This window comes from Notamacropus eugenii, chromosome 2 (genome assembly GCF_028372415.1).
Source record: "Notamacropus eugenii isolate mMacEug1 chromosome 2, mMacEug1.pri_v2, whole genome shotgun sequence".
In the NCBI taxonomy this organism is placed as follows: Eukaryota; Metazoa; Chordata; class Mammalia; order Diprotodontia; family Macropodidae; genus Notamacropus; species Notamacropus eugenii.
The window spans coordinates 386,292,244-386,317,321 of record NC_092873.1 but is presented as its reverse complement, the minus strand read 5'-3'; the positions used below and the strand labels follow the sequence as shown (position 1 = coordinate 386,317,321).

General features: G+C 40.2%; 1 protein-coding gene across 7 annotated transcripts; it reads right to left on the bottom strand.

Moving 5' to 3' along the window:
* Positions 1 to 1,017: 1,017 nt before the first annotated feature.
* Positions 1,018 to 25,078, bottom strand: LOC140529043 (intelectin-2-like). 7 transcript variants are annotated; one of them, XM_072647438.1, is made up of 8 exons: positions 24,929 to 25,078; positions 9,722 to 9,786; positions 9,188 to 9,289; positions 7,162 to 7,409; positions 5,393 to 5,551; positions 5,166 to 5,286; positions 4,677 to 4,780; positions 1,018 to 1,297 (listed from the first exon to the last, which is right to left on the bottom strand). In XM_072647438.1, exons 1-8 carry the CDS (start codon positions 24,988 to 24,990, stop codon positions 1,145 to 1,147), a joined length of 1,014 nt encoding a protein of 337 aa, XP_072503539.1. In that variant the 5' UTR covers positions 24,991 to 25,078; the 3' UTR covers positions 1,018 to 1,144. The 7 variants fall into 7 exon arrangements, with proteins under 7 accessions (XP_072503539.1, XP_072503540.1, XP_072503545.1 ...); XM_072647439.1 differs by having other exon boundaries at positions 9,188 to 9,283; XM_072647444.1 differs by lacking the exon at positions 24,929 to 25,078 and adding an exon at positions 10,374 to 10,428.

Sequence of the window (25,078 nt, the reverse complement as noted above, 5' to 3'; positions counted from 1 at the left end):
GTCGTGTCTGACACCTCGTGCTCCTATCTGGGGTTTTCTTGGCAAAGGTACTGCAGTAGGTTGTCATTTCCGTCTGTAGCTTATTTTATAAACGAAGACAATGAGGGAAACAGGGTACAGTGACTCATCCAGGCTAACACAGCAAGTAAGTGTCCTGAGGCTGGATTTGAACTCAAGTCTTCTTCACTCTAAGCCCAGCATTCTATTCACTGTATCACCTAATTGCTGAGTCATAAGTGGAGAGAATGACTTTAAGCCAAGGGCTAGAGTCACTGGAGAAAGTGGGAGGATGACCTGATGATTGACAATGAGGTCAGGATGTTATAACGAAATTACATAAATTTGAAAGAAGAAATGATATTGGGGAATAGCAGGAGAAGAAAAATACAATAAAGTCCAATAAATGCTGTTTAAACATCTACTGTGTGCAAGTTATTGGCCTAAACTCTGAGGATTCAAAGACAGAAAGGAAATCCAGTCTCTCACCTCAAAGAATGAGCTATGAATAGATACACTAATGTAAGGAATTCAGATATGGAGAGCCAGAAAACACATCAAAGGCTACCATTCCCAAATCAGGCTTGCAATCTGAACACCATCCTCATCTCCCCCAACCAGAACCTTGGACTCTGGCTCTAAACTCACTCTGAACTCTGATCTGGAAGCTTTCATCTCACTCTACCTAGCACCAGGCCTCCACATCACTTCCCAGAAAAATCATAGCCTCCCACCCCACTGGTTTCCACTTTCACTTCATGTATTATACCTTCCCCCTTCCCCTCCCATTAAAACTGAGGGCTGCTTTGCAGCTGGATTTGTATCCCCAGTCCTTAGCACAGTGTCTGGCATGCAGTAAGTCCTTAATAGATGCTGTAACTATCCAGCCACAGTCACAGGATCATAGGTCTAGAGCTAGAGGGATCTCTGAGGAAATCTAATCCAATTTCCTCACTGTACATAAGGAAAAGAAGACCCAGAGAAGTTAAGAGATTGAATCAAGGACACAGGAATCAAGAGTCATGATTTAACGGAATTTATTATTCTCTTTAAACTCCACACCCAGAGAAATCATGTCATGTCAGTTCTTAAGGGAGGCTATCCATTTCTGAATCTGCCAGTATCAGGTCCTAGAATGGCACAATGGTCATTTGTAGAACAGGAGCACAGCAGCCTCTGTTATCTCCCGACTGCTGCTACCACCAGTATGAGTTCCATAGCCACTCCAGTCAAAGGCAGAGAAATCCCCACACTGCCTGGGATTTCCTTCGGGGAAGAATCCTCCTCCACCAATACAGTGCTGCAAAGGAGAAAGACAGCAATGAAAGAACCATGGGATTACTATATTAACTAAGAGAATTTTGTTTAAGGGAAGGAAATACATAGAATCCCTTTGTCTCATAGATATGTTATGGAACTTACAAAATGATCCTCAGTCTCCTGAGCATGCTAGCTGTCCCCATGCCTGTACTACCCACACCTCAACTGCTTGATTATATATAATGATTATCCTCAAGACCTAGTTCAAATGCTACCACTTATGGGAAGACTCTCCCAACAACTCAGACCTTGGTGATTCTTTCAGTTAGTATGAGTTACCCATCTAGCTAATCATTTTAATGACTCTCCCAGACACAGGAGAAAGCCCTTGGATCATGGAATTTTAAAACTTGGTTAAAATCTCGATTCTTTTCCTTATTGTCTGGGTGACCTCAATTAAGTCAATTTCCTCTTTCTGGGCCTCAGTTTCCTTCTCTGTAGAATGACTTGTATTAGAGATCCTATTTGGTGTTTAAGTTCAGAATACAAATGAAATGAAATGAAATGAAAATTACTTTTTTAAATGAACTCCTTCCATGTTAATGTCAAAAGTCACGATATGTTCTAAATCTGTGAACTAAAAATTAGCGTGTTCTCCCTTGCATTGTTACTATTTTCCCAAGATTATAAGCACTTTTTAAACAAAAACCTATTCTCGTCCTATAGCATATTACCTTGCCAAGAAGCAACAGCAGCAGTTTGAATACAAGTCTGGCATTGGGATGAAAGGTTCAGGTCCTGTCTCTGGCACTTACTTGATGTGTTAAACTGTTCAGATGATTTATACTCAGAGTATTCCCAGGTAATACTTCCAGATTTTAAACTACAGACAGGTATCTGAGTCAGGAAAAGCTATTTTTATACTAGGAATTCCCACAAAGATGAAATCAAAAGTTTGGACAACAAATTTAAAAGACTTTGAACAAAAGTGATACAAAATGGAAATCAGGAGTTAACAATTTTGAGATGAAGTGTTTAGAAAAAATTTCCAGTGAAGCTTTATTTCCATCATCTGCCAAGTTTAAAAGAAAACTTGGCTATAGAAGTATGCAATCTTCAAATCTGATGCATTTGAAAGGAAAATTAAAATTCCTGAAAGATTAGTCTCTTCAATAATTCTCATCCTGTGCCTGGCCACATTAAGCTCACACTTATATTCTGTATGTATACTCTACTGTATATGTATGTATGTATACTCCAATTTTGGTGTGTCCCAAAACCTGGAGCCATGGGTAGTTTACAGATGCCCAGAAAGATACATTGTCACGTCAGAAGTTATGGTTCTCAATTGTGATTCAGTATGACCAAGGTTTGTGCCCCAGTGTTAGAGCCCTCTGAGATCTGGAAGGGGGCCTGGCATCTCTTTCCTTCTTCCAAACGCAGGTGCAGGTGGTTGTCTCAACTTCATGTTTGAAGAATACATTTTGAAATTTTGACATCCTATTACTACTCTGATTGAGAAGGGGGAATTAATTGTGTGAAGAAAAGCTAAAAGTCATGGAGTTGGATGGATGAAGATATTTGCCAGGATAGAGGATTTGCTTTCTTAGAATGAAACAGTTAGGGGGAAGGTAGGAGGAAGCAGAAAATATAGGAGTTGAAAGAGAGCTTAAAGGTCCCAGAACTCTTGTTCCCATTTAATGCTGAAAATATACTCATAATCCTCCTGATAATCGGTAGACCTGTTGATATACCTTGAGTGATGAGTGTTTCCTACTAAATGATGCAATCCACTGCAGTGGAAGGTACTGGTCCTTTCTTATAGGGACACTGTGTCTAAAAGGCCAAAAATGGACATTTCTGTTAGAAAAGCAGGACCCAAAGAGGATAGGGCAGGAAGTTACTTATATGAATGCAGTGAGAGGATGTCTTTGAAAACAACTTAAAGGGCAAGAACACATTGGTATAAAGAGGACTGAAGTACAATGTTTGTCAGCAATTAATCTGAATATGGCTTATTCCAGGAGTTGTGTTTTTATTTCTGGAAAACAAGAGCAAAAAGCTATTTTGAATGAATGAATGATAATTATCCGTTTCATGCTTGATAGAAATGTGGGTTTTGACTTGTTCAGTCATTAAGAAGATACAAATCATTTCACGCTAGGAAGCACATTGCTGTGAAGTAGCATAAACAAGGAATAAAAAACCTAAATAAATGCTAACTTTGAGAACAGTCAGTTAGAAGAAAGGAGTCCAAAGACCACAATAAGTGGGGAAGACATGGAGAAAAAGAGAAATGCAACCAAACTGAGAGCTAAAAAAATTACTTAGAGCCTACACTACAGATGTAAGGATGGGATGGGGTGGGGAGTGGGCAGGGAGGGGAAGACATTCCTTGCTTCTGGGAACTGATTGGAGAGAAACTCTAATGCTTACAAGTGATTGGAGGAAAGGTCAATCCATATTGATTGGTAATGAACTATCTGTTCTTGTCTGCCTTGTTCTTTAGCACCATTTGCAGCTTGAGAGAGGGGAAACCTTTTATTTAAAGACTGTCTCATCTAAATTATCCTCTACTGACTTCTCTAGTTGGAGAGGAGATAATTCGCGCAGAAAGCATGATTGCATAGCTCTGTATTTCTATGTTGAATACAGAGGTTTATTGGGTTGAAGGGAATTGCTTGTCACAAAAAGAATGGAATGCTGCTGGTTCACTAAGAGTGCTTCACAGTCTTTCCATAGTCCAGGAGTGGTATAGAAGGGATTTCATGAAACAGGACAGTGGAGAGGCCCCAAAGAGGAGGGGTCCCACCCAGCAGGTAACACAGAGAGCAACCTCTCCCCTGAAGAGATCAAAAGCATCAAAACCTAAGTCCAGAGCTATGAGTTCTCCCAGGAACATGGATTTACTTCCCTACTTACGTCTCACTGCTACCTTTCTGAAGTTTATACTTCCTCTCCTCTCTCCTACCTGTTCCCCACACACAGGCACACACACACACACAGACACACACACACACACATGCACACACACACACACACTTCCTAGCTCTATGATTCTGCATAGGTCTCTGCAACTCTCTCAGTCTCAGTTTCCTCATCAGTAAAGAGGGAATGCCACCTACTATACAGGGTTATCCTGAAGGTTAAATGCAACAATATGTATAAAGCACTTTGTAAATCTTAAAACATCATATAAATGTGAGCTTGTACTATTGGTGGTATCATTAATTGCATCGGCTCAAACCTTTTTCTCTGTATTTCTCTCTTTGTGTGTTTCTATCTGTTTCACTGTGACTCTCTCTTCAATGGACTGAAAAGAGGAAGAGTTGCTATATGGTATATATAATTTGACCCCATTAGGTTCAGAGACTCTTCAATGGCTGCTCTCCAAACCCTCTCATGGTCCCATGACTCACAATTTCAGTGTTACATCCAGTGACTCGCACCCCAGCACACAGAGCATTGACTGCTCTTTCATTATTATATACCCGGAACTGGACAAAGCCTCCAACAACTTCATCTGGTAAGACACAAGAGAATTTGAATGATCATTGTGAAAGACAAAAATTCAGACATCAGTTTCAGAGGAGCAGGCCTGGAATTCCCTCAGTGGTGTACCTTCAAACCCAGACTGTGGCTTAACACTATAATGTTTTAGAACAAGCTAATCTGGGAGCAGCGACTCATGCATTACAACCACAGACACAGACAGATGGGACTAAGAATAGTCAAAGATATCACAAGAGATTCCAACTAGGCCTCAGTGACATCCACTTACTTGTCTGAGGAATGAAGGAAAATGATGATGTTCCTTTTATGGCCATGTCACCATTACAGTGCAAAGCTCACAGGGATGAAAATAGGAGGTAATATTATTTTGGGAAGCTCAGATAAAAAATACTCACTCTGGCTCCATGGAGAGTAATACTTGGCAGTTTTTTCTGCATCCCCAAAGTCATAGATGACAGGCACGGCTGGGCCATTGTCCTTCCAACACTGACCAGTCCCATACTTCACTGGATACTTCTTCAGGAGACATAAAGCAACATCATGAGGACAGGTGCTGGGGGTCCTGTTGAGTCCACTTCCCAGGGATTCTCTTTAGCCATCTGGCTCATGGAACCCACTTTACCTGATAAAGGCCAAACAGATTCCCTCCCTCATGACTGAAGAAGTGAATGTATGTACGATATCTTAGCAGGGAGCTATTCCGCCATTGCTGCAGGGGAGACTTGTTGGGCACATGCCAGATGGCCAGGTCCTGGGCTTGGATGTCATAGTAACCTGGGTTCTAGAGCACAACAGACAACTTAGCCCAAAGGTGCCATAAGTACAATTTCACAAAGGTAGACTGAGGCATATTCTCTTTCAGCAAGACAACCTTTTATTACAAATAGGGATGCTGGTGGTTGTCCTCCATTCTGAAAGAGGACCAAGATGACCTCATCATGCTAGAGTCAAGTTACAATATATCTGACTGTGGTTGATCAGACCAATATGAGCTCAGAATGTTCTACCCCAACTCAGGCACAAATACTCCACTTGAATACCAGGGGTGAGTTCTGTAAATTTCTGTGTCTCACATTTTCTTTTAAGGTACTTCAATTCCTGCTTTGCTCATATGGCACAGCAACTTCTATGATGAGGGCACACCATACAGGGTGGTCCCATGCCAGAGTATCTCATGTTATACATTCAATTTCAAAGCAACTAAAAGACCTTGAGAGTGTCCTTGTATTACTTCTTCTGACCACCATGTGAACACTTATCCTGGGTGAGTTGTCCATAAATAAGAATAGGGAGGCTACCTGCCAATAGAATGGGTAAATGGATTTTCCTCTGTTGACCAAACTTAACTCATTTTTATAGGGTTACAGTAAAGAAGAGAAAAGATTGGGTGATGAGATAGGGGTGAGGGTAATATGACTGGTTACACAGCTGAACCATGGCGGGACAATACGAATGGGTAGAAGTTAGGAGCAGGGGCTATCAACAACCCCCTCCTTTCCTCCTGTGACTAAGAAGTATTTGGTTAAGTCAACCTGCAAGGTTCAATGGTAGTAGACCAGAGTTTTTTGGAAAGCAAACCAGACATCCTTGAAGGATAGCTTGGTGTTGTAAAGATTCTATACAAGACTTTCTGGGTCCACTCATATTTCCCAAGGACAGCAGAATTCCTTGAGAGAAGAACAAAATAGTGATTAGCAGGAGAACTGGATGTCTAAACTTAATTCATCACAGAACAGCTGAACTTCTGCAGTAAATTCAGAAGGAAAGAACCAGGACTTCAGAGAGTAAGAGGATAAAATAAACTAACAGTAAATAGTATCCATAAAAATGGTAATCAATTTCATCTTCTCAAGAGCCTTCTGGGAAGACACATTAAGACCAGAACTGAAACTAAAGGCCCTTATTTATTATTAGCCTGAGAGCGTTGGAGTCACACTGATCACATGTGTGGCAAAGCTTACAAAAAACAGAATTTGGAAGATAGGAGAGACCTCAACAGTCAACTTGTCTAATGGGTACACAGAAAAATCAGTATTTAACATATATGCAAGATAGTCTGTAGCTTGGTGACCTTCAATGAAGAGGAACTCACCAATGATCAAGGCAGCCCACTCCACTTTTGAATAAGTCCGATTGTTAGAAAGCTCTTATTTTTCTGACATCAAGTTTAAAGTGACCACTTTTCAGGTAACACCTGCTGTTCCTGCTTCTAGCTGCTGGAATCAAACCAAACACATCAAATCTCTCTTCACATACATAATTGGTTTAGTCCTGTCAAGTGAAACTCCTTCCATGAAAAATCAAAGGACCACAAACTCCAGGGGATAAGAACTCATTCACATCAGAAATATTTGATAGTCAGAGAGGGTCTAGCAGGCACTCTGGGCATACCTTGTAGTCATCACTGGTAGCACCTTCTGCAGATCCAAAGGTGGCATAATTGGCCCAATTCCCATCTCCTTCAGGGTAGTCTGCTCTGTTCCCCTGCTGGCTGGACCAACGATCCCCCTGGGTGCACTTCCCTGCCAAGTGATTCTCATGCACACTGGCCACCAGGGTCCAGCCACCTCCCCCAGACCTCATGTCACAAAAGGTCTGGTAGATGTTCCCATTCCCACTCTGAAGGAAGTATAGGCCATCTGCAGAGGAAAAACCATAGAGGCTCACTCACTGACAATACATGAGTAATCTTAGAGATATGAAAACACCTGAAAACCAGAGGAATTTCCTTCTAGGATTCACCCAGACTTGGCCTTGGGATATTCTTTCCTAGAGAAACTCATTTTTTCCTGAATCTGGGAGAATGTTTCTGAGCTGAGGCTGAAGGAGGGCATAGAAACAAGAATTCCAACTAGAAATCTCTTTATTGACGACTGTGTTCAGCCTCATGATAGCTCCCATTTGTATAGGATCTAAGGCTTTGCAAATAACTTCCCTAAACACTACTCAGTGAGGTGGAGAATGCATATACTGTGATTCTCCTTCTACAGATTTGGAACCTAAGGTTCAGAGAAATTGCTACTTATAATAGTCACACAGCTGATTAGTGTCAGGACAAAGCTCTGAACCTACATTAATTGGTTCTAAGTCCAGAATTCTTTCCACTATGTCACACATGTTCTCCCTTGCCCACTCCTTAGAAGTCAGCAAAGAATGGACTGAATAATACTAGTGATATGCAAGCCTGAACCAGCACTTCAGGCCTAGTAAATGTGAAGTTCTGCACCACAGAGCTTTTAACACTCACCCTGACAGGCAGAGGCCCATGACGCATAATGACTGACTCCCTAGTTTTTCTTCCATTTGGGATCACAGACCTTTGAAGCTTCTACTCTCTTAACTTTACTCAGAGGACCCTAACCTGAAAGGCTCTATCCTGGAATGATGTTGCTGTGTGGAGAACAGGGCAGACAAGAAATCGTGCCCCTCTCTAATGCTCATTTAAATGGGTAGACTTTTCCCATACATTAATAGGCCAATGTGACCTGTTTGGGTCACAGGCAAGCCTGAGTCACATGAGATAGTGGTGGGAAGAGTCTGCTGAAAGGCTGAAACAGGAAAGCATTCATCAGAGCTGAGAGGAAGTTAGTCAGAGAGCAATCAGAGTTGGGAAGGACACAGGCAAGCAGGCTGCTCCTTGTGAGTGAGAGAAGAAAATTTTCGTTCAGGGAGCTGGTTTGTGGGAAGTCCAACAGAGGGAAGGCTTGGGGATGGGTTACCCTCTGCATTGTTATTGTGTATAGATTTCTTGGTTACTATGATGGATTTGGCTTTCTGGTGTTTGAAAAAATGTTTTGAGTCTGTCCTGTACATGGAGAGTGTGTTGCATTTCTCCATTTAGAATTGTGTCAGCATATTCAGGACTGCCTTAGGTGCTGTGAATATTGCATTTGCACTGTGCCCTTGGCTCTTCAATTTCGTGGATCTAGAGCAACCAAAGGGCAGCTAGGTGACACAACAGAAAGAGTGCTGGGATTGAATTCAAGTACATGCCTGGTCTGAGACACTTACTAGCTCTATGGAGCGGGCCACATCACTTAACCCTCAGTTTCCTCATCTATAAAGCAAGCTGGAGAACAAAATTGGAAATCACTCCAATATCTTTACTAAGAAAACCCCAAATAAGAACACAAAGTGCTAGACATGACACAAAGTACTCAACATCAACAATGAGAATAAGCAAGAAAGAGAGCACAAATGGATAGGTGATTGTGGAAAGAAATAAAATGAAAACGAAACCTGAGGATCAAGCAGTTTCTGGCATCACTGGCTTCAATCTGCTCAAGCTTCTCTAGTGATTGCCTCTCAGGGAAACAAATGGTTGTCGTAGTTTTACTGAGACGGGCTAAAATATAGCTCAGGTTGCACTACTGAGGAGCCATTCACCCAGAGACCATCCTGACCTGTATTCACTCACCATCGGACTTTGGACATCTTTCTTTGATTTCCTTGCAGCTTCGAGGGATGAATCCAGGGGAAGAAGCACAGGTCTTGTCTAAGGTCACAGGGAGACCTGAGTCTCAAAAACATGCAGAGAATGCTTTTACTTTCTTGTTACAAATCGTGCAAGTTCCCTCCATAGCAGAAGGTACTGGTTTCATCTGTACTTCTTTAAGAGGTCAGGGATCATCCTCATTTCTAACTCATTTAGTATGGCACCCAGCCCCATGAAGTCTTAATAAATGTCAGGTAGTGAGAAAAGCCAAATTCTCTCCTACAACATAGGTCACATACAAGACTGTGCATACTTTTGGACTGGTACCTCAACTTCCCCCCACCCCATCATATCCCAGGTCTCAAAAATTGTCTGTCTCAAATCTAATATAGGTAATGAGGACTGTGCTGTTAAGAAACCCCTGCTATCACAATCCAGGTCATTGCCTCTCTAATGATTTCAATAAACCCACCTTGGAGGGAGGAAGAAACTTTACAAGCAGAAAATTTAACTTACCAGCACTGCCCTCTTTGGTCACCAACATCAGGAACAGGCATGTACAAAGCCAGATCATTTTCTTTCTAAATACAAATATTTATCACTACAAACAGAGGCCACACACCATTATCTCCCATGTCCCAAACTACTTCTTAGTCTCTGACTCCAGACTAGCAAGTCCTGAGCATGTATGGCCCTTGGTCTCCCATACAGGTCCATACAACAGGTGTGCTGATAAATTTTTAACAACGAGCTCTCAGGAAATAAATGTTTGTGTGTCTATATGTGTCTGTATGAACACACATGCTGAAAATTATGTCTAGAATACATAATAAAATGTTCATATTACATATGCCAGACATACTTTTAAGTTTAGTCTGCCTTATTCACTTTTTCTCTAACACTTTTACAAGTCCACACAATCAACAAAACAATAAATCAATCTGATTTTTGGTGTTTGCAGATTTCCAAGGAATAAATTCACAGACTGAAAATTTACCAACTAGAAGTTATTGAAAGTGTCTAGAGCATCTCCTGGCCTGGACCCTCTGCCTCAGACTCTCTTTTACCCTGGAGCTAAGCCAGACCTGAACCCTAGGCCTTCACCATCTGTGTCCTTCCAGTACCTGAGCCCAAATACTTCCTCCCTTCTTAGCTAGTTCCCTCTTACAGTTTCAGAGAGAGAAGTGTTTTCTGCTTTTCCCTCTTCTGAGTGAGTTTTAGCCTTTCTTGGCTGTGGAAAAACTAAGACTTTTTATAGAGCTCTGCCCCAAAGTGTGCTGCTGCCTCACCCCTTGGAAACTTGTCAATGAAGAGAGTTAACTCTGGGCTTCCCAGACATAACTCTGTCCAGCATATCTAAGCCCCTTTGGCAGGCATCTGTCCCAAAGCTCCACTCTAGGGGAACTAGTATGGCCTTGTGGGGGAAGCCAAAACCAGTCTGCCTTTCCTTTATGCTAAGTAGCTTGGAGGCAGTAGGTAAAGAGAGAAACTTGAGTGGATTTTCATAGGATCAAACTTATTAGAATTCAGGATGCAGAAGTATGAGGTTTTTATGAAAGAACCTTTTAAATTTTTTCTGAGTTTCTTGCTTTCTTTTCAATTGTGGCTACATTGATTTTCTTTGTTCAAAACTTCTTTAATTTCACATAATCAAAATGATTCATTTTACTTTCATGATCCACTCTATCTCTTGGTTGGTCATTAACTCTTCCCTTATTTTCCGTGGATCTAACAGGTATATTTTATGTGTGCTCTCCTAATTAACTTATGATATGACCTGTTATGTTTAAGTCATTGTTCCAGTTTGATAAATTGCATATTAAAGACATATGTAATTTTGGTATATAATGTGAGACACTGCTCTTTTCTAGTTTTTGCCAAAGTAATTTCCAGGTTTCACAGCAATTTTTGACGATACTAAGATTTTGCCCCTTCCCCCAACTTGAATCTTTGGGTTTCTCAAGCACTAGAGTACTATGAATATTTACTCCTGTATATTGCTTACCTAACTGTTTTGATGATCATCACTTTGTAATGTAGTTTGAAATCTGGTCCTGCTGGGCTTCCTTCCTTCACCTTTTTTCTTCCTTGATTCCTTTCAATCAATATTCTTGACTTTTTGTTCTTCCAAGTGAATTTTATTTTTATTGCTAGCTCCATAAAAAATTATTTTGTGGAAAGGAATCCATGAAGTGCTATTCATAATCAACACTGCTCCTCCAGTGGCAGAGAAGCCCACCTGGACACCTGCAGCACATGTCAAGCCACCACTGGGATCCTAATGGAAGTGCTCTGTACACTGAGGAAAGGCAAAAGGGACCATCTCAAGGACGGACCCCTCTGCTACCTTGACCAACTAAACCTAAGGGATTCCAACACAAATGCACCCATCCTTGCATATCTTTTTCTGTAGTAACATTTGTGATTGTTTAACAGTGGTGGGATTTATAGTTGGATGGTGTCTAAAATCCTGTATTGAAAATAATGGCTAAAAGGTTGTTTAAAGGATTCAAACAAGGTGTGGAAGATATACTAATTTTAGTGGTTTACAGTCTCGTTGGTGTTAAGTACAAGTGATGTAGTAGATAGAGTGCTAGTCCTGGAATCCAGAAGACTCATCTTCCTGAGTTCCTATCTGGCCTCAGACATCTACTAGCTGTGTAGCCCTAGGCAAGTCACTTAACCTGTTTGCCTAAGTTTCCTCTTCTTCAGAAAGAGCTGGAGAAGGAAATGGCAAACTTCTTCAGGATCTTTGCCAAGAAAACCCTGAATGGGGGGTTCATGAAGTCTTGGATGTGAATGAAAATGACATAAAAACAATAATGCTTTTCGTTATTACAGAAAATTAGGATTTTATATTGGTCTTTTAAACTAACAAATATGGAACTCTGTGTGGGAATAATTATACTATTGATCCTTTTCCTTGGAAGCTTAAATTCCTAGATGTAAATATGGAAATTCATATTTGCCTCCAATTATACTGATCATAATATCACTCTTGTGAAGGTTCTGTGCACTTAGACTGTGCCCGATTCGTTTAGAACTGTTTCTTGAGGTCAATTGCACAGGATCATTTTCTTGTTTTCTATTTGCTCACAAGTTCCATAATATTACTCTGAATAAGGCCAGTTCCAAAGCTTGGGGTCTAACAGTTTCCCAACATTGTGTAACTGAATGAACTCATTTCAGATGGCTATTATATTATCATAAACCCAAATTTAACTCCAATGAAGTTAATAATACTGGGACCTTCCATCCCCTTCCTGTTCCAAAGCTCTTGCCTTTGTTAAATTGAGTCACAGACAGAGGGAAAGTTAATAAAAATAATATATAATGAATAAATAATACATAAAGATAACAAAGGCAGTTCTTTCAACAAGTTTCCTGGCAAAACTACTACCCACCCTGACAATTCAAACAATTCCTCTATGGCACCTCTTGCTTTATTCAGGTCATAACAGGAGCCCATTCTTGTCCTAGTGGCTCCGGCCATAAATAACTGGACCTTTGCTCTTGAATGCCTCCCAGGGTAATATATCTAGATGTAATTCTTCCTGTAGGACCTGGGCAACAGAATTGTGGAACTCATCAGAGAGGAGCTCTAATTATCTACTCTTGTGTTGAGACATGTCTTTTAGATTTTATTTTGGGGGATATGGGGACTGGAAGGTGCACTGTGAATTCTTATGATATTGAGACCTTGAGTAAAGAATTAAATGCCCTATAAACAGATTTTACATGCCTACAACAAAATTAGTATCATAATACCGTGTTCGAAATGAAGTATTCTGCTAACATTATTTGAAGGACACCAACCAATAGAATTTGACTAACTGAAAGAGATTAAAAATATTACTAGCCAAAGTAGCTTGACTTTGTCTTGCATAATGCATGAGCAAAAGACCATTCAGAAAGTTGATAAGATAGAATTTCACTCTCAGTTGACCAGATGTAGCTGTCTGGAATCCAGATCTCCAACTTTCTGGCATTCCTAAACTGGTATAGAAAGACAACCCAGAAAAAATCCAAAACCAGGGATATTTGGACTTTACATGTTGAAAGTGCTGCTAACCACACTTTAATACCAACTATTCTGATTTTAGGGTGCAAATTCCATGTTTTGCCAATTCATGTTAACAAAACTAGATGGGTTCCAAATGTCTTAGGAGATGGAGTGGAAGACATACTGCTAGAATCTTCTGAAAGTGACTGATATCCGCAAGGCTTTATGTGTCCTCAAAACCAGTCTCTGGTGGAATTATGTTTTTTAGATTTCTTTCAATTCCTATTTTACCCTTGAGTTCTAGAAGTCTTACTTGATAATTTCTTGACAGATGATGTCTAGGCTCCTTCTTTTATCACAGCTTTCAAGCAATCCAATAATTTTTAAATTTTCTCTCCTGGATCTACTAGACCAATTTCTATTTTTCTTGGAGGCTTTGGATGTAGAAGCTTTGACATTGTTCTTTTTTTCTGATTTTGTGCTTTGATCTTCACTTTCAAAATAGTAACTTTCCACAGTCAAAGTGGGTGTTTTCTTGATTGTTTGCTCACATTCCCAGTCTATTACAGGACTTTTGAATCTTTGTTAAAGTAGGTTGTATTTCCATGTTGGAGAGTGCACTGTTCCAAATTTTCAGGGATTTTGTGCAGCTGTTTTCATAGACACTTCTAGGAACCCATAAATTCTCATAAGTTCTTTCAAGGTGGTATGACCTAATGAGAGGTATTTACTACTCTTTTGGCCTGTGTTCTGGTCTGTGATTGACCACAGGCATACTTTTCTGCTCTGGAATTCTGAGGAGGGTCCCCCCTCCACTGTGGCTACAAGCTCTGCTGTGCTAGTATTCCTCCTCTCACTGGGACTGCCACCCAGGACTGCAAACTGCATCCAAAGTAATAGAGTGCTGCCTTAATGCTAGCAAAAGACCCCCCATCATCATCTTATGGCCAGTTGTTCCATCCCCCTTACCATCTCTGGGCTGGGAACTCTGGAGAGAGCCACTAGCCAATTCTACCATTCCCAAAACCTGTTCCTGGTTTGCTCTGTCCAGGGCTATGCTGGCACATCTTGTTCTGGACTGCACTCCACTCTCACTCAAGTGCAACAGACCTTTTCTGCTGAGCTTCTAAATTATCATTGGCATCTGTGGGCTAAAAGGTCTGAAAATCATCACTGCTGCCAGTGATTGAGCCAAGTCAGCACTGGTGTGCCTGTGCTGGACTGTGCGCCTCTCTCACCCTGTTGCAACACACATTTCCTGCTGACCTTCTAAGTTGCCTTGGGCTGGAAATTTGTTTCACTCCATCGTTCTCTGGGTTCTCCTGCTCTAGAATTTGTTAGAGTCATTTCAAAGATATTTGGAGGTGTTGGGGACAGAGCTCAGGCAAGTCTCTACCTTTACTCCACCATCTTGGCTATGCCCCCTCTATCATTTTCTTGTTGCTCATTTATGCCTGCATTGCTAAGTGGAGAATTTAACCCACAGGTTCAAGGCAATAATCCACTGCTTATAACGTAGTGCCTGACACATAGCAGGTGCTTAGTAAATATTTATTGATTGATCTTTGAAAGCCCCTTATCTACTTTTTAAAAATTTAAGCTACTTTGTAGGTTGATAGAGCCATAGATTTAGAGATGGAAGGGATCTTTGGGTTCATCTTGTCCAATCCCATCATTTTACAAATGATGAAACTAAGGCACAAAAACATAAAGTAACTTGCCCAGAGGATACACAGGCAGTAAATGGAAGATCAAGGACTTGAACCCACTGCCTCTGACTCCAAATCCAGCGATCTTTCCATTCTACTATGCAATCTCCTTTTTTAAAGAGATAGCATACAATATGGAAGAGAAAGCTAACACAAGACTCAGGAAGATCTAGGTATAAGTCGTGCTTTGATAGACATTGGCTAGCATAGGAGAGAAGTCACTTAGCCTCTCAGTACCTTGTCAACCTTACAAGTTGAAGAGAAAGTGCCTTAAGTGAAGGAGTTTCCTCACCTGGAGTTCTTGATAACAATGTTTAGTTGAAAGACATAATATCCTTCATTTTTGTTTTTATTGAGTCATTTTCTTTCATGTCTGACTCTTTATGACCCTGTTCATGCTTTTCTTGGCAAAGATATGGGAGAGGTTTGCCAATTCCTTCTCTAGCTGATTTCACAGATGATGAAACTGAGGCCAATAGGGTTAAGTGATTTTCCCAGGGTCATACAGCTGGTAAATGTCTGAAGCTAGATTTGAAAACTTGAAAAGATTCACACTTTATCCACTGTACCACTTAGCTGCCCGTAATATACTTCATAAACTCATTTAAATAGTCACACATAAACATATACCACGTTATAAATGTTGAGGATCCTAGAGAGGATATTTAAGAGCAACTATGCAAGTTAATCAACCAGATGAAAATATTCCCATTGTTTTGGGCTTCTAAAATCAAATTGTCCCATGAGACTGCTAGGTCATAAAAGTTAGTTATGTTAAGTTATCAAGATCACATGCATGAGCTGGAATGCATACATATAAGGCTGAATACAAATCTGCAGGTAGGCCATGCAAGAGACTATGAAATTCCCTCTAAATCTCCCCAATTTTTGATCTTCATTGTCACAAGAGTAACTTTCCACAGTCAAAGTGGGTGATCAAACAACTCTGGATTGTTCTCTTTAGCAAATATTCTTCCCCAACTGACATAATATTGATATGAGTTCTTTTTCTTATCCTGAAGAAATTGTTTTTGAGAACACCCCTGAGTCTCCTGTACAAGCAATCCTACAGTTTATCAGTAACTCTAAAGTTTCATTTTTTCTGCTTTACAACTCTGTGGATCAGCACAAATCATTTTCCCTTATAGTCATACAAAAAAACTGAACCCTCCAAGAACAAGGAGAAACATGATTTCAAGATTGGGTTCAGGTTAATAAGGATGGGAGTATTGTAATCAATTTCCCTGTAATTCTTTATGTATATTTTTATATATGGTATGATGACAGCTATTTCCTCTAATCTATTTTAATGAAGAAACACAGGTTTGTAAATGACTAAGTGGATATCAATTTCTATGAAACTTTTGGCAAAAGTCTTGTTTCAAGTGCATGGCTGTGGACAAGGTGCCTGTCCCCACCTGGTGGCAATTTATCTTACCTAGAGGAAGAATAAATAAGAAGAAGAATTGATAAATCTTTCAAATCCGGATCTCTCTCTCTCTCTCTCTCTCTCTCTCTCTCTCTCTCTCTCTCTCTCTCTCTCTCTCTCTCTCTCTCTCTCTCTCTGTCACACACACACTTACAAATATGATAAAAACATCACACTGTAACACTTTATGACAACTCTTCCCTCCCCATTGTATATGCATTCAGGTTTTTATATTCTAGGTTGTTTTTTCTTACTCTGTCCATCTCTTCATGACTTCTTTTAGGAATTTTTTAGCAGAGGTACTGGACTGGTTTCCCATTTCCTTCCCCATCTCATTTCACAAATGAAGAAACTGAGTCAAACAGGGTTAAGTGACTGGCCCAGGGTCACACAGCTAGTGTCTGAGGCCAGATTTGAGCTTAGTCTTCCTGATTCCAAGTACCTAAATCTCCACTGAATGACCCAGTTGCCCTTTATATTCTATGTAAATGTGCATTTGTAATGCTTGTCTTGTTACCAGATCAGTCATTTGGACATGTGTATTCACTTTAGTGGACTACACTTTTATATTATAAGGGTTTTTCTTTTTCTTAAGGGGACAAGGGGAAATTAGCAATAGGAAAGCCAAAAAAAAGAGCACCATTGAAACACTGCATTCTTTTTAATACAGAAAAAATGTGGAAGCAAGTTAATGAGGAAGCATAGAAAAGAAAGACAATTTTGAAAGCAAAATGTGGATTTTACTTTTCAGCAAGAATAAAGTGATATAAAACACACAGTTTATATACAATTCTCTTTTTGTGTTCTGCTCTGTAAATGATAAGGCTCTTCTTTGGTTTAAGTTCACAATACAGAGGTTAATTTTTAAAAAGAAAATACAAGTCAAGAATAAGAAGAGTGAAAGTTCTTTAATAACACAGTCACGACTAGGGATATGGCTCAGTTAGTACTCTGTAAATTATCTGACCTATTGAGCCACTGAAAAATATGAACTACAATACTGGGTTAAGAGAAAATACCATGGAACCAAACTACAATTCTTCCACTGGAAGAAGAATTGGTCACAAACATAGAAGCCTTACTGAGCCAAGAGAGTCTGATAAGAGGGCACTCTATCCACTGAGACATCTAGCTGCCCCATCATCTCATTTACAGATAATGCCAAAAACGGTTATTCTATAAAAAAGGAAAAGATTGCTCATTTGTGAGTAACACACAGACTAATTCCTGAGTTGTACACTACCTGTGCATAAGACAATGGGTAGAAGCCATTACCACTTGTGGGTAAGGCAAGTACTAGATATCCTAGATTTCACAGGGCTTGCTCATGATTAAGACAAGATTAACTATCTCACTACAGACAGATCTAATAGACCCAAGAGAATAATTTTGTCAAAAAAGGACCTTTGTCTTCCTACAGAAGTCTCAGGAGAACTGTGAGCTCACCATAAAACAGAGTAGAGTGATTAGGCATTTGACAGAGACAAGGTGAATTGTTTCATGCACATGTTAGAGGACTTGTCATTCAATAGCTGCAGGCTTTGAGGAACAGAAAGCTAAGAATCACATATCAAGATGGTTACAAAAGCTAAGTGATGCTAATGGTGCTGACCTAATAACTGAGATTATATTTATTGTATTTGGTGATACCTTTCAACACAAAGGAGAATCACCATCTAAATTTGTGTTAGAGATAGATGGCCAACTAATGAGGTACGTAAGAGGAGGAGGAGTACCCCAAAAGAGCATTCATGACCAGACTGACTCACATAATGGAAGGACTGTGGAGTAGGTTTGATGTAAGGGTCTACCAAAAGACTACTATAGCAATGAAACAGTCATGGACTTAGGATAAGTTGATAGACCTCATGAAAGTGTTCAGACTTTGGGTGTGGGTGCATGAGATAGCTTACCCCATAAAAACCCAACTCTATATACCTCAGAAAATTCTTGTCATATGTGGGCCATGGAAACCAAACAGGTCTTATATAAATCTGGAGATCCCAGCAGACTGATGCAGGAACACCACCATCAAAATAAAATCAGAAAGGCAGGAGTACATTGTGTCACAATTAGATTTATATTGATATAAATATCTATTTACATTGATAGTTTAAATAATTTAATTAATTTTTATTGACAGGAGAATTCCAATATATATTCACTTGAGTTAAATGGTGGAAATGCCCATAGAAACATACAGGCAAACACACAGCTTGTGCTTTTCCACTACTAATTCTGATCAGACAGATAAGGCTTGCACCTTTTTAGTTTAATGAACTCATGACCTGTGGCAGTGGTCTTGAGTCATTCTCCTTCTGCTGCCTTAATGTGAGACCCTCCCACCAGTTTGGGGTCCTGATAAACAACGTCCTCTTACCAGAGCTTCATCCTAGCTTGGAATGGATAAAGCACTCCAATAACTTTTCTAGCACATCCAGTTCTGATTAGGAATGCCTTCTCCTACATCTTTCACTAAACACCTGTTCTCAACCAAATCCTTTCTTAAGGTACACACTCTTGCCACCTGTATCCCAACTTTCAGCATGTTTCCACTCCAACACTTCAGGTAAGATCTCTCTCTCTCTCTCTCTCTCTCTCTCTCTCTCTCTCTCTCTCTCTCTCTCTCTCTCTCTGTGTATGTGTGTCTATGTGTGGATGTCCGTGTCTGTCTCTCTGTCTCTATCACTATCTGTTTCTCTGTCTCTCTCTACTTCTCTCTTGCTCTCTCTCTCTCTCTCTCTCTCTCTCTGTTTCTCTCCTCTCATTTCAGAAGAAAGAAACACTGAGAGAAGTTGTGTTCTTGTTGTTGTTGTGTTTGTCCTTCATTCTCAAAGAGGACCACGGCATCAAGATGATGACATGACTTGCAGTTGACTTTGCTTTGAGTGAGGGAGGGCTGTGCAAGGTCACCAACCTCACTTTCTTCTCCTGAGCCATTTGGGTCCACTGGCCTGATATTCATCAGGACAGTGGGAGATGGCCCAGGATACAATGTGAGAAGCATTAGCAGGACTGGCTATCTCATCTTCACACCTGCATAGACCTCCATATGGTCACAAATGCATTACTACCTCTGTTTCTTCTCTTTTTGTTGTGTTTATTCTTCCTTAATCTTAGACAAATGAGTACTGGAAATGGAAGAGAATGGATTATGACTTTATGAGCTGTGAGTAGTCAGAAGTATCACCAGAGGTCATCATTTGGCCTGAGAGTAAGGGAGAGAGAGATTCAGCTGTGCCAGCAGACACCTTTCTCAATATTTTCATCTCTATACCAAGCTGATAGATTACATGTGAAGGATGAGATACACATTTTCAGATACAACTAATGTATGAGATTGTTTTGATTGACTTTATTTGTGATAAAGGAGGGCTATTATTTTAAAAGAGTTGGGGAGGGAGGTAGAAGAGTAGAAATAATGATATGGGGAAAAACAGAAATGAGAGAACTTAGCACAGAAGAGAACAGAAGGAAGGTCAGAAGAGGATACAGATGAAATAGGTCAAAATCAGAACTACCTTGGTAAATTGAGTAAATACTTGATTTTATGACAAAGAACTCAAAACTAGGGAAGGAGGCAAAAGAACCAGAACTGGGCAAATAGAGAACATGAAAGACTAGGGAGCAGTAAAGGGCCGAGATGCTCAAAGTGAGGTAGAAATATGTAAGTTTCATTTAAGTGGGAAGACAAAAAGAGAGGAAATTGTATTACAAAGAAATGACAAAGTTCTTGAATTTGTAGGGAATGTGTTTGCTACTCATAGTAAGGTGTAAGGTGTGGTCATGGCAGCAAGTAGCTACATTAGGGTGCAGAAAGAAGTCGTTGGAGTTGAAGGAATCATAAAACCAGCATATGACAGAGTTCTGGGACATAAATCCTAAAACCTCTGGAGAGGATGCAAATCATGAGTGTTATTGTTCACTCATTTCAGTCATGTCTGACACCTCGTGATCCTACCTGGAGTTTTCTTGGCAAAGATACTGGAGTAGTTGTTATTTCCTTCTTCAGCTTTTTTTATAAATAAAGAAAATGAGGCAAACAGGGTACAGTGACTCGTCCGGGGTAACAGCTAGTAAGTGTCCTGTGGCTGGATTTGAACTCAAGTCTTCTTCACTCTAAGCCCAGCCTTCTATTCACTGCATCACCTAATTGTGAGTCATAAGTGGAGAGAATGACTTGAAGCCAAGGGCTAGAGTCACTGGAGAAAATGGGAGGATGATCGGAAGATTGACAATGAGGTCAGGGTGTTATAATGAAATTACATAAATTTGAAAGAAGAAATGATATTGGGGAACAGCAGGAGAGGAAAAATACAATAAAGTCCAATAAATACTGTTTAAACATCTACTGTGTGCAAGTTATTGGCCTAAACTCTGAGGAGTCAAAGACAGAAAGGAAATCCAGTCTCTCACCTCAAAGAATGAGCTATGAGTAGATACACTAATGTAAGGAACTCAAAGATGGAGAGCCAGAAGACACATCAAAGGCTACCATTCCCAAATCAGGCTTGCAATCTGAGCACCATCCTCATCTCCCCCAACCGGAACCTTGAACTCTGGCTCTAAACTCACTCTGACCTCTGATCTGGAAGCTTTCATCTCACTCTGCCTAGCACCAGGTCTCCACATCACTTCCCAGAAAAATCATAGCCTCCCACCCCACTGGTTTCCACTTTCACTTTATGTATTATACCTCCCCCTTTCCCCTCCCATTACAACTGAGGGCTGCTTTGCAGCTGGATTTGTATCCCCAGTCCTTAGCACAGTGTCTGGTATGCAGTAAGTCCTTAATAGATGCTGTAACTATCCAGCCACAGTCATAGGATCATAGGTCTAGAGCTAGAGGGATCTCTGAGGATATCTAATCCAATTCACTCACTGTATACATAAGGAAAAGAAGAAGAAGCTAAGAGACGCTAAGAGATTCGATAGAGGTCACAGGAATTAAGAGTCAGGATTTAATCGAATTTATTATTCTCTTTAACCTCATGGCCAGGGAAATCATGTCATGTCAGTTCTTAAGGGAGGTTACCCATTTCTGAATCTGCCAATATCAGGTCCTAGAATGGCTCAATGGTCATTTGTAGAACAGAAGCACAGCAGCCTCTGTTATCTCCCAACTGCTGCTATAACCAACATGAGTTCCATAGCCATCCCAGTCAAAGGCAGAGAAATCCCCACACTGCCTGGGATTTCCTTCGGGGAAGAATCCTCCTCCACCAATACAGTACTGCAAAGGAGAAAGACAGCAACGAAAGAACCATGGGATTACTACGTTAACTAAGAGAATCTTACTTAAGGGAAGGAAATACTTGGAATCCCTTTGTCTCATAGATATGTTATGGAACTTACAAAATGATCCTCAGTCTCCTGAGCATGCTAGCTGGCCCCATGCCTGTACATCCACACCTCTCCTCCTTGATTATATGTAATGATTACCCTCAATACCTAGTTCAAATGCTACCACTAATGGGAAGACTTTCCCAACAATCCAGACATTGGTGATTCTTTCAGTTAGTACGAGTTACTCATCTAGCTAATCGTTTTCATGACTCTCCCAGACACAGGAGAAAGCCCTTGGATCATGGAATTATAAAACTTGGTTAAAATCTCACTTTATTCCTTATTGTCTCTGTGACCTCAGTTAAGCCAGTTTTCTCTTTCTGGGCCAAAATTCCCTTCTCTGTAGAATGACTTGTATTAGATATCCTATTTGGTGTTTAAGTTCATAATACAAATGAATTGAAATGAAATGAAATGAAAATTACTTTTTTTAAATGAGTACCTTATACTAGGTTAATGTCAAAACTAAAAATTACCACGTGATCCCTTGCATTATTACTATTTTCCCAAGATTACACGCACTTTTTAAACAAAAACAACCTATTCTCTTTCTATAGCATAGTACTTTGCCCAGAAACAATAGCAGCGGTTTGGACAAAAGGCTGGCATTGGGGTGAGAGGTTCAGGTCCTGCCTCTGGCACATACTTGATGTGTTAAACTGTTCAGATGCTTTATATTCTCAGTATTCCCAGGTAATACTTTCAGATTTTAAACTACAGACAGGTATCTGAGTCAGGAAAGGCTATTTTTATACTAGGAATTCCCACAAAGATGAAATCAAAAGTTTGGACAACAAATTTAAAAGACTTTGAACAAAACTGATACAAAATGGAAATCAGGAGTTAATAATTTTGAGATGAAGTATGTAGAAAAAATTTTCAGTGAAGCTTTATTTCCTTTATCTGCCAAGTTTAAAAGAAAACTTGGCTATAGAAGTATGTAATCTTCAAATCTGTTGCATTTGAAAGGAAAACTAAAATTCCTGAAAGCATTAGAGTCTTCAATAGTTTTCATCCTCTGCTGGGCCACATTAAGCTCACACTTATACTCTGTATATATACTCTACTGTATATGTATGTATGTATACTCTGCTTCTAGTGTGTCCTAAAACCTGGAGCCATGGGTAGTTTTTGCAGATGCCCAGAAAGATACATTGCCAAGTCAGAAGTCATAGTTCTCAACTGTGATTCAGTATGGCCAAGGTTTGTGCCCCAGTGTTAGAGCCCTCTGAGATCTGCAAGGGAACCTGGCATCTCTTTCCTTCTTCCAAACTCAGGTACAGTTGGTTGTCTCAACTTCATGTTTGAAGACTACATTTTGAAATTTTGACATCCTATTACCACCCTGATTGAGAAGTGGAAATTAATTGTGTGACGAAAAGCTAAAAGTCATGGAGTTGAATGGATGAAGATATTTGCCAGGATAGAGGATTTGCTTTCTTAGAATGAAACAGTTAGGGGGAAGGTAGGAGGAAGCAGAAAATATAGGAGTTGAAAGGGAGCTTAAAGGTCCCAGAACTCTTGTTCCCATTTAATGCTGAAAATATACTCATAATCCTCCTGATAATCGGTAGACCTGTTGATATACCTTGAGTGATGAGTGTTTCCTACTAAATGATGCAATCCACTGCAGTGGAAGGTACTGGTCCTTTCTTATAGGGACACTGTGTCTAAAAGGCCAAAAATGGGCATTTCTGTTAGAAAAGCAGGACCCAAAGGTGATAGGGCAGGAAGTTACTTATATAAACGCAGTGAGAGGATGTCTTTGAAAATAACTTAAAGGGCAAGAACACAGTGGTATAATGAGGACTGCAGTACAATGTTTGTCAGCAATTAATCTGAATATGGCTTATTCTAGGAGTTTTCTTTTTCTTTTTGGAAAACAACAGCACAAACTATTTTGAATGAGTGAATGATAATTATCCGTTTCATGCTTGATAGAAATGTGGGTTTTGACTTGTTCAATCATTAAGAAGATACAAACCATTTCACGCTAGGAAGCACATTGCTGTGAAGTAGGATAAACAAGGAATAAAAAACCTAAATAAATGCTAACTTTGAGAACAGGCAGTCAGAAGAAAGGAGTCCAAAGACCACAATAAGTGGGGAAGACATGGAGAAAAAGAGAAATACAACTAAACTGAGAGCTAAAAAAATAATTTGGAGCCTACACTGCAGATGTAAGGATGGGATGGGGTGAGGGGTGGGGTAGAGTGGGGAACACGTTCCTTGATTCTGGGAACTGATTGGAGAGAAACTATTGCTAAGAGAGGATTGGAGGAAAAGTCAATCCACACTGATTGGTAATGAACTATCTGTTCTTGTCTGCCTTGTTCTTTAGCACCATTTGCAGCTTGAGAGAGTGGAAACCTTTTATTTAAAGACTGTCTCATGTAAATTATTCTCTCTGACTTCTCTAACTGGAGAGGGGATAATTAGCCCAGAAAGCATGATTGCATAGCTCTGTATTTCTATGTTGAATACAGAGGTTTATTGGGTTGAAGGGAATTGCATGTCACAAAGAGTGGAATGCTGCTGGCTCACTAAGAGTGCTTCACAGTCTTTCCATAGTCCAGGAGTGGTATAGAAGGGATTTCATGAAATGGGACAGTAGAGAGGCCCCAAAGAGGAGGAGTCCCACCAAGCAGGTAACACAGAGAGCAACCTCTCCCCTGAAGAGATCAAAGGCATCAAAACCTGTGTCCAGAGCTATGAGTTCTCCCAGGAACATGGATTTACTTCCGTACTTACCTCTCACTGCTATCTTTCTGAAGTTTATGCTTACCCTCCTCTCTCCTACCTGCCCCATACACACAGACACAGACACAGACACACACACACACACACACACACACACACACACTTCTTAGCTCTTTGATTCTGCATAGGTCTCTACAACTCTCTCAGTCTCAGTTTCCTCATCAGTAAAGAGGGAATGCCACCTACTATACAGGGTCGTCCTGAAGGTTAAATGCAACAATACGTATAAAGCAGTTTGTAAATCTTAAAACATCATATAAATGTGAGCTTGTACTATTGGTGGTATCATTAATTGCATCGGCTCAAACCTTTTTCTCTGTATTTCTCTCTTTGTGTGTTTCTCTCTGTTTCACTGTGTTTCTCTCTTCAATGGACTGAAAAGAGGGAGAGTTGGTGTATGGCTCTAATTTGACTCCATTAGGTTCAGAGATTCCCCAGTTGCTGCTCTCCAACCCTCTGATGGTCTCAGGACTCACATGTTCAGTGTTGCATCCACTGACTCGCACTCCAGCACACAGAGCTTTGACTGCCCTTTCATTATTATATACCTGGAACTGGACAAAGCCGCCAACCAATTCCTCTGGTAAGAAACAAGAGAATTTGGATGATCATTGTGAAAGACAAAA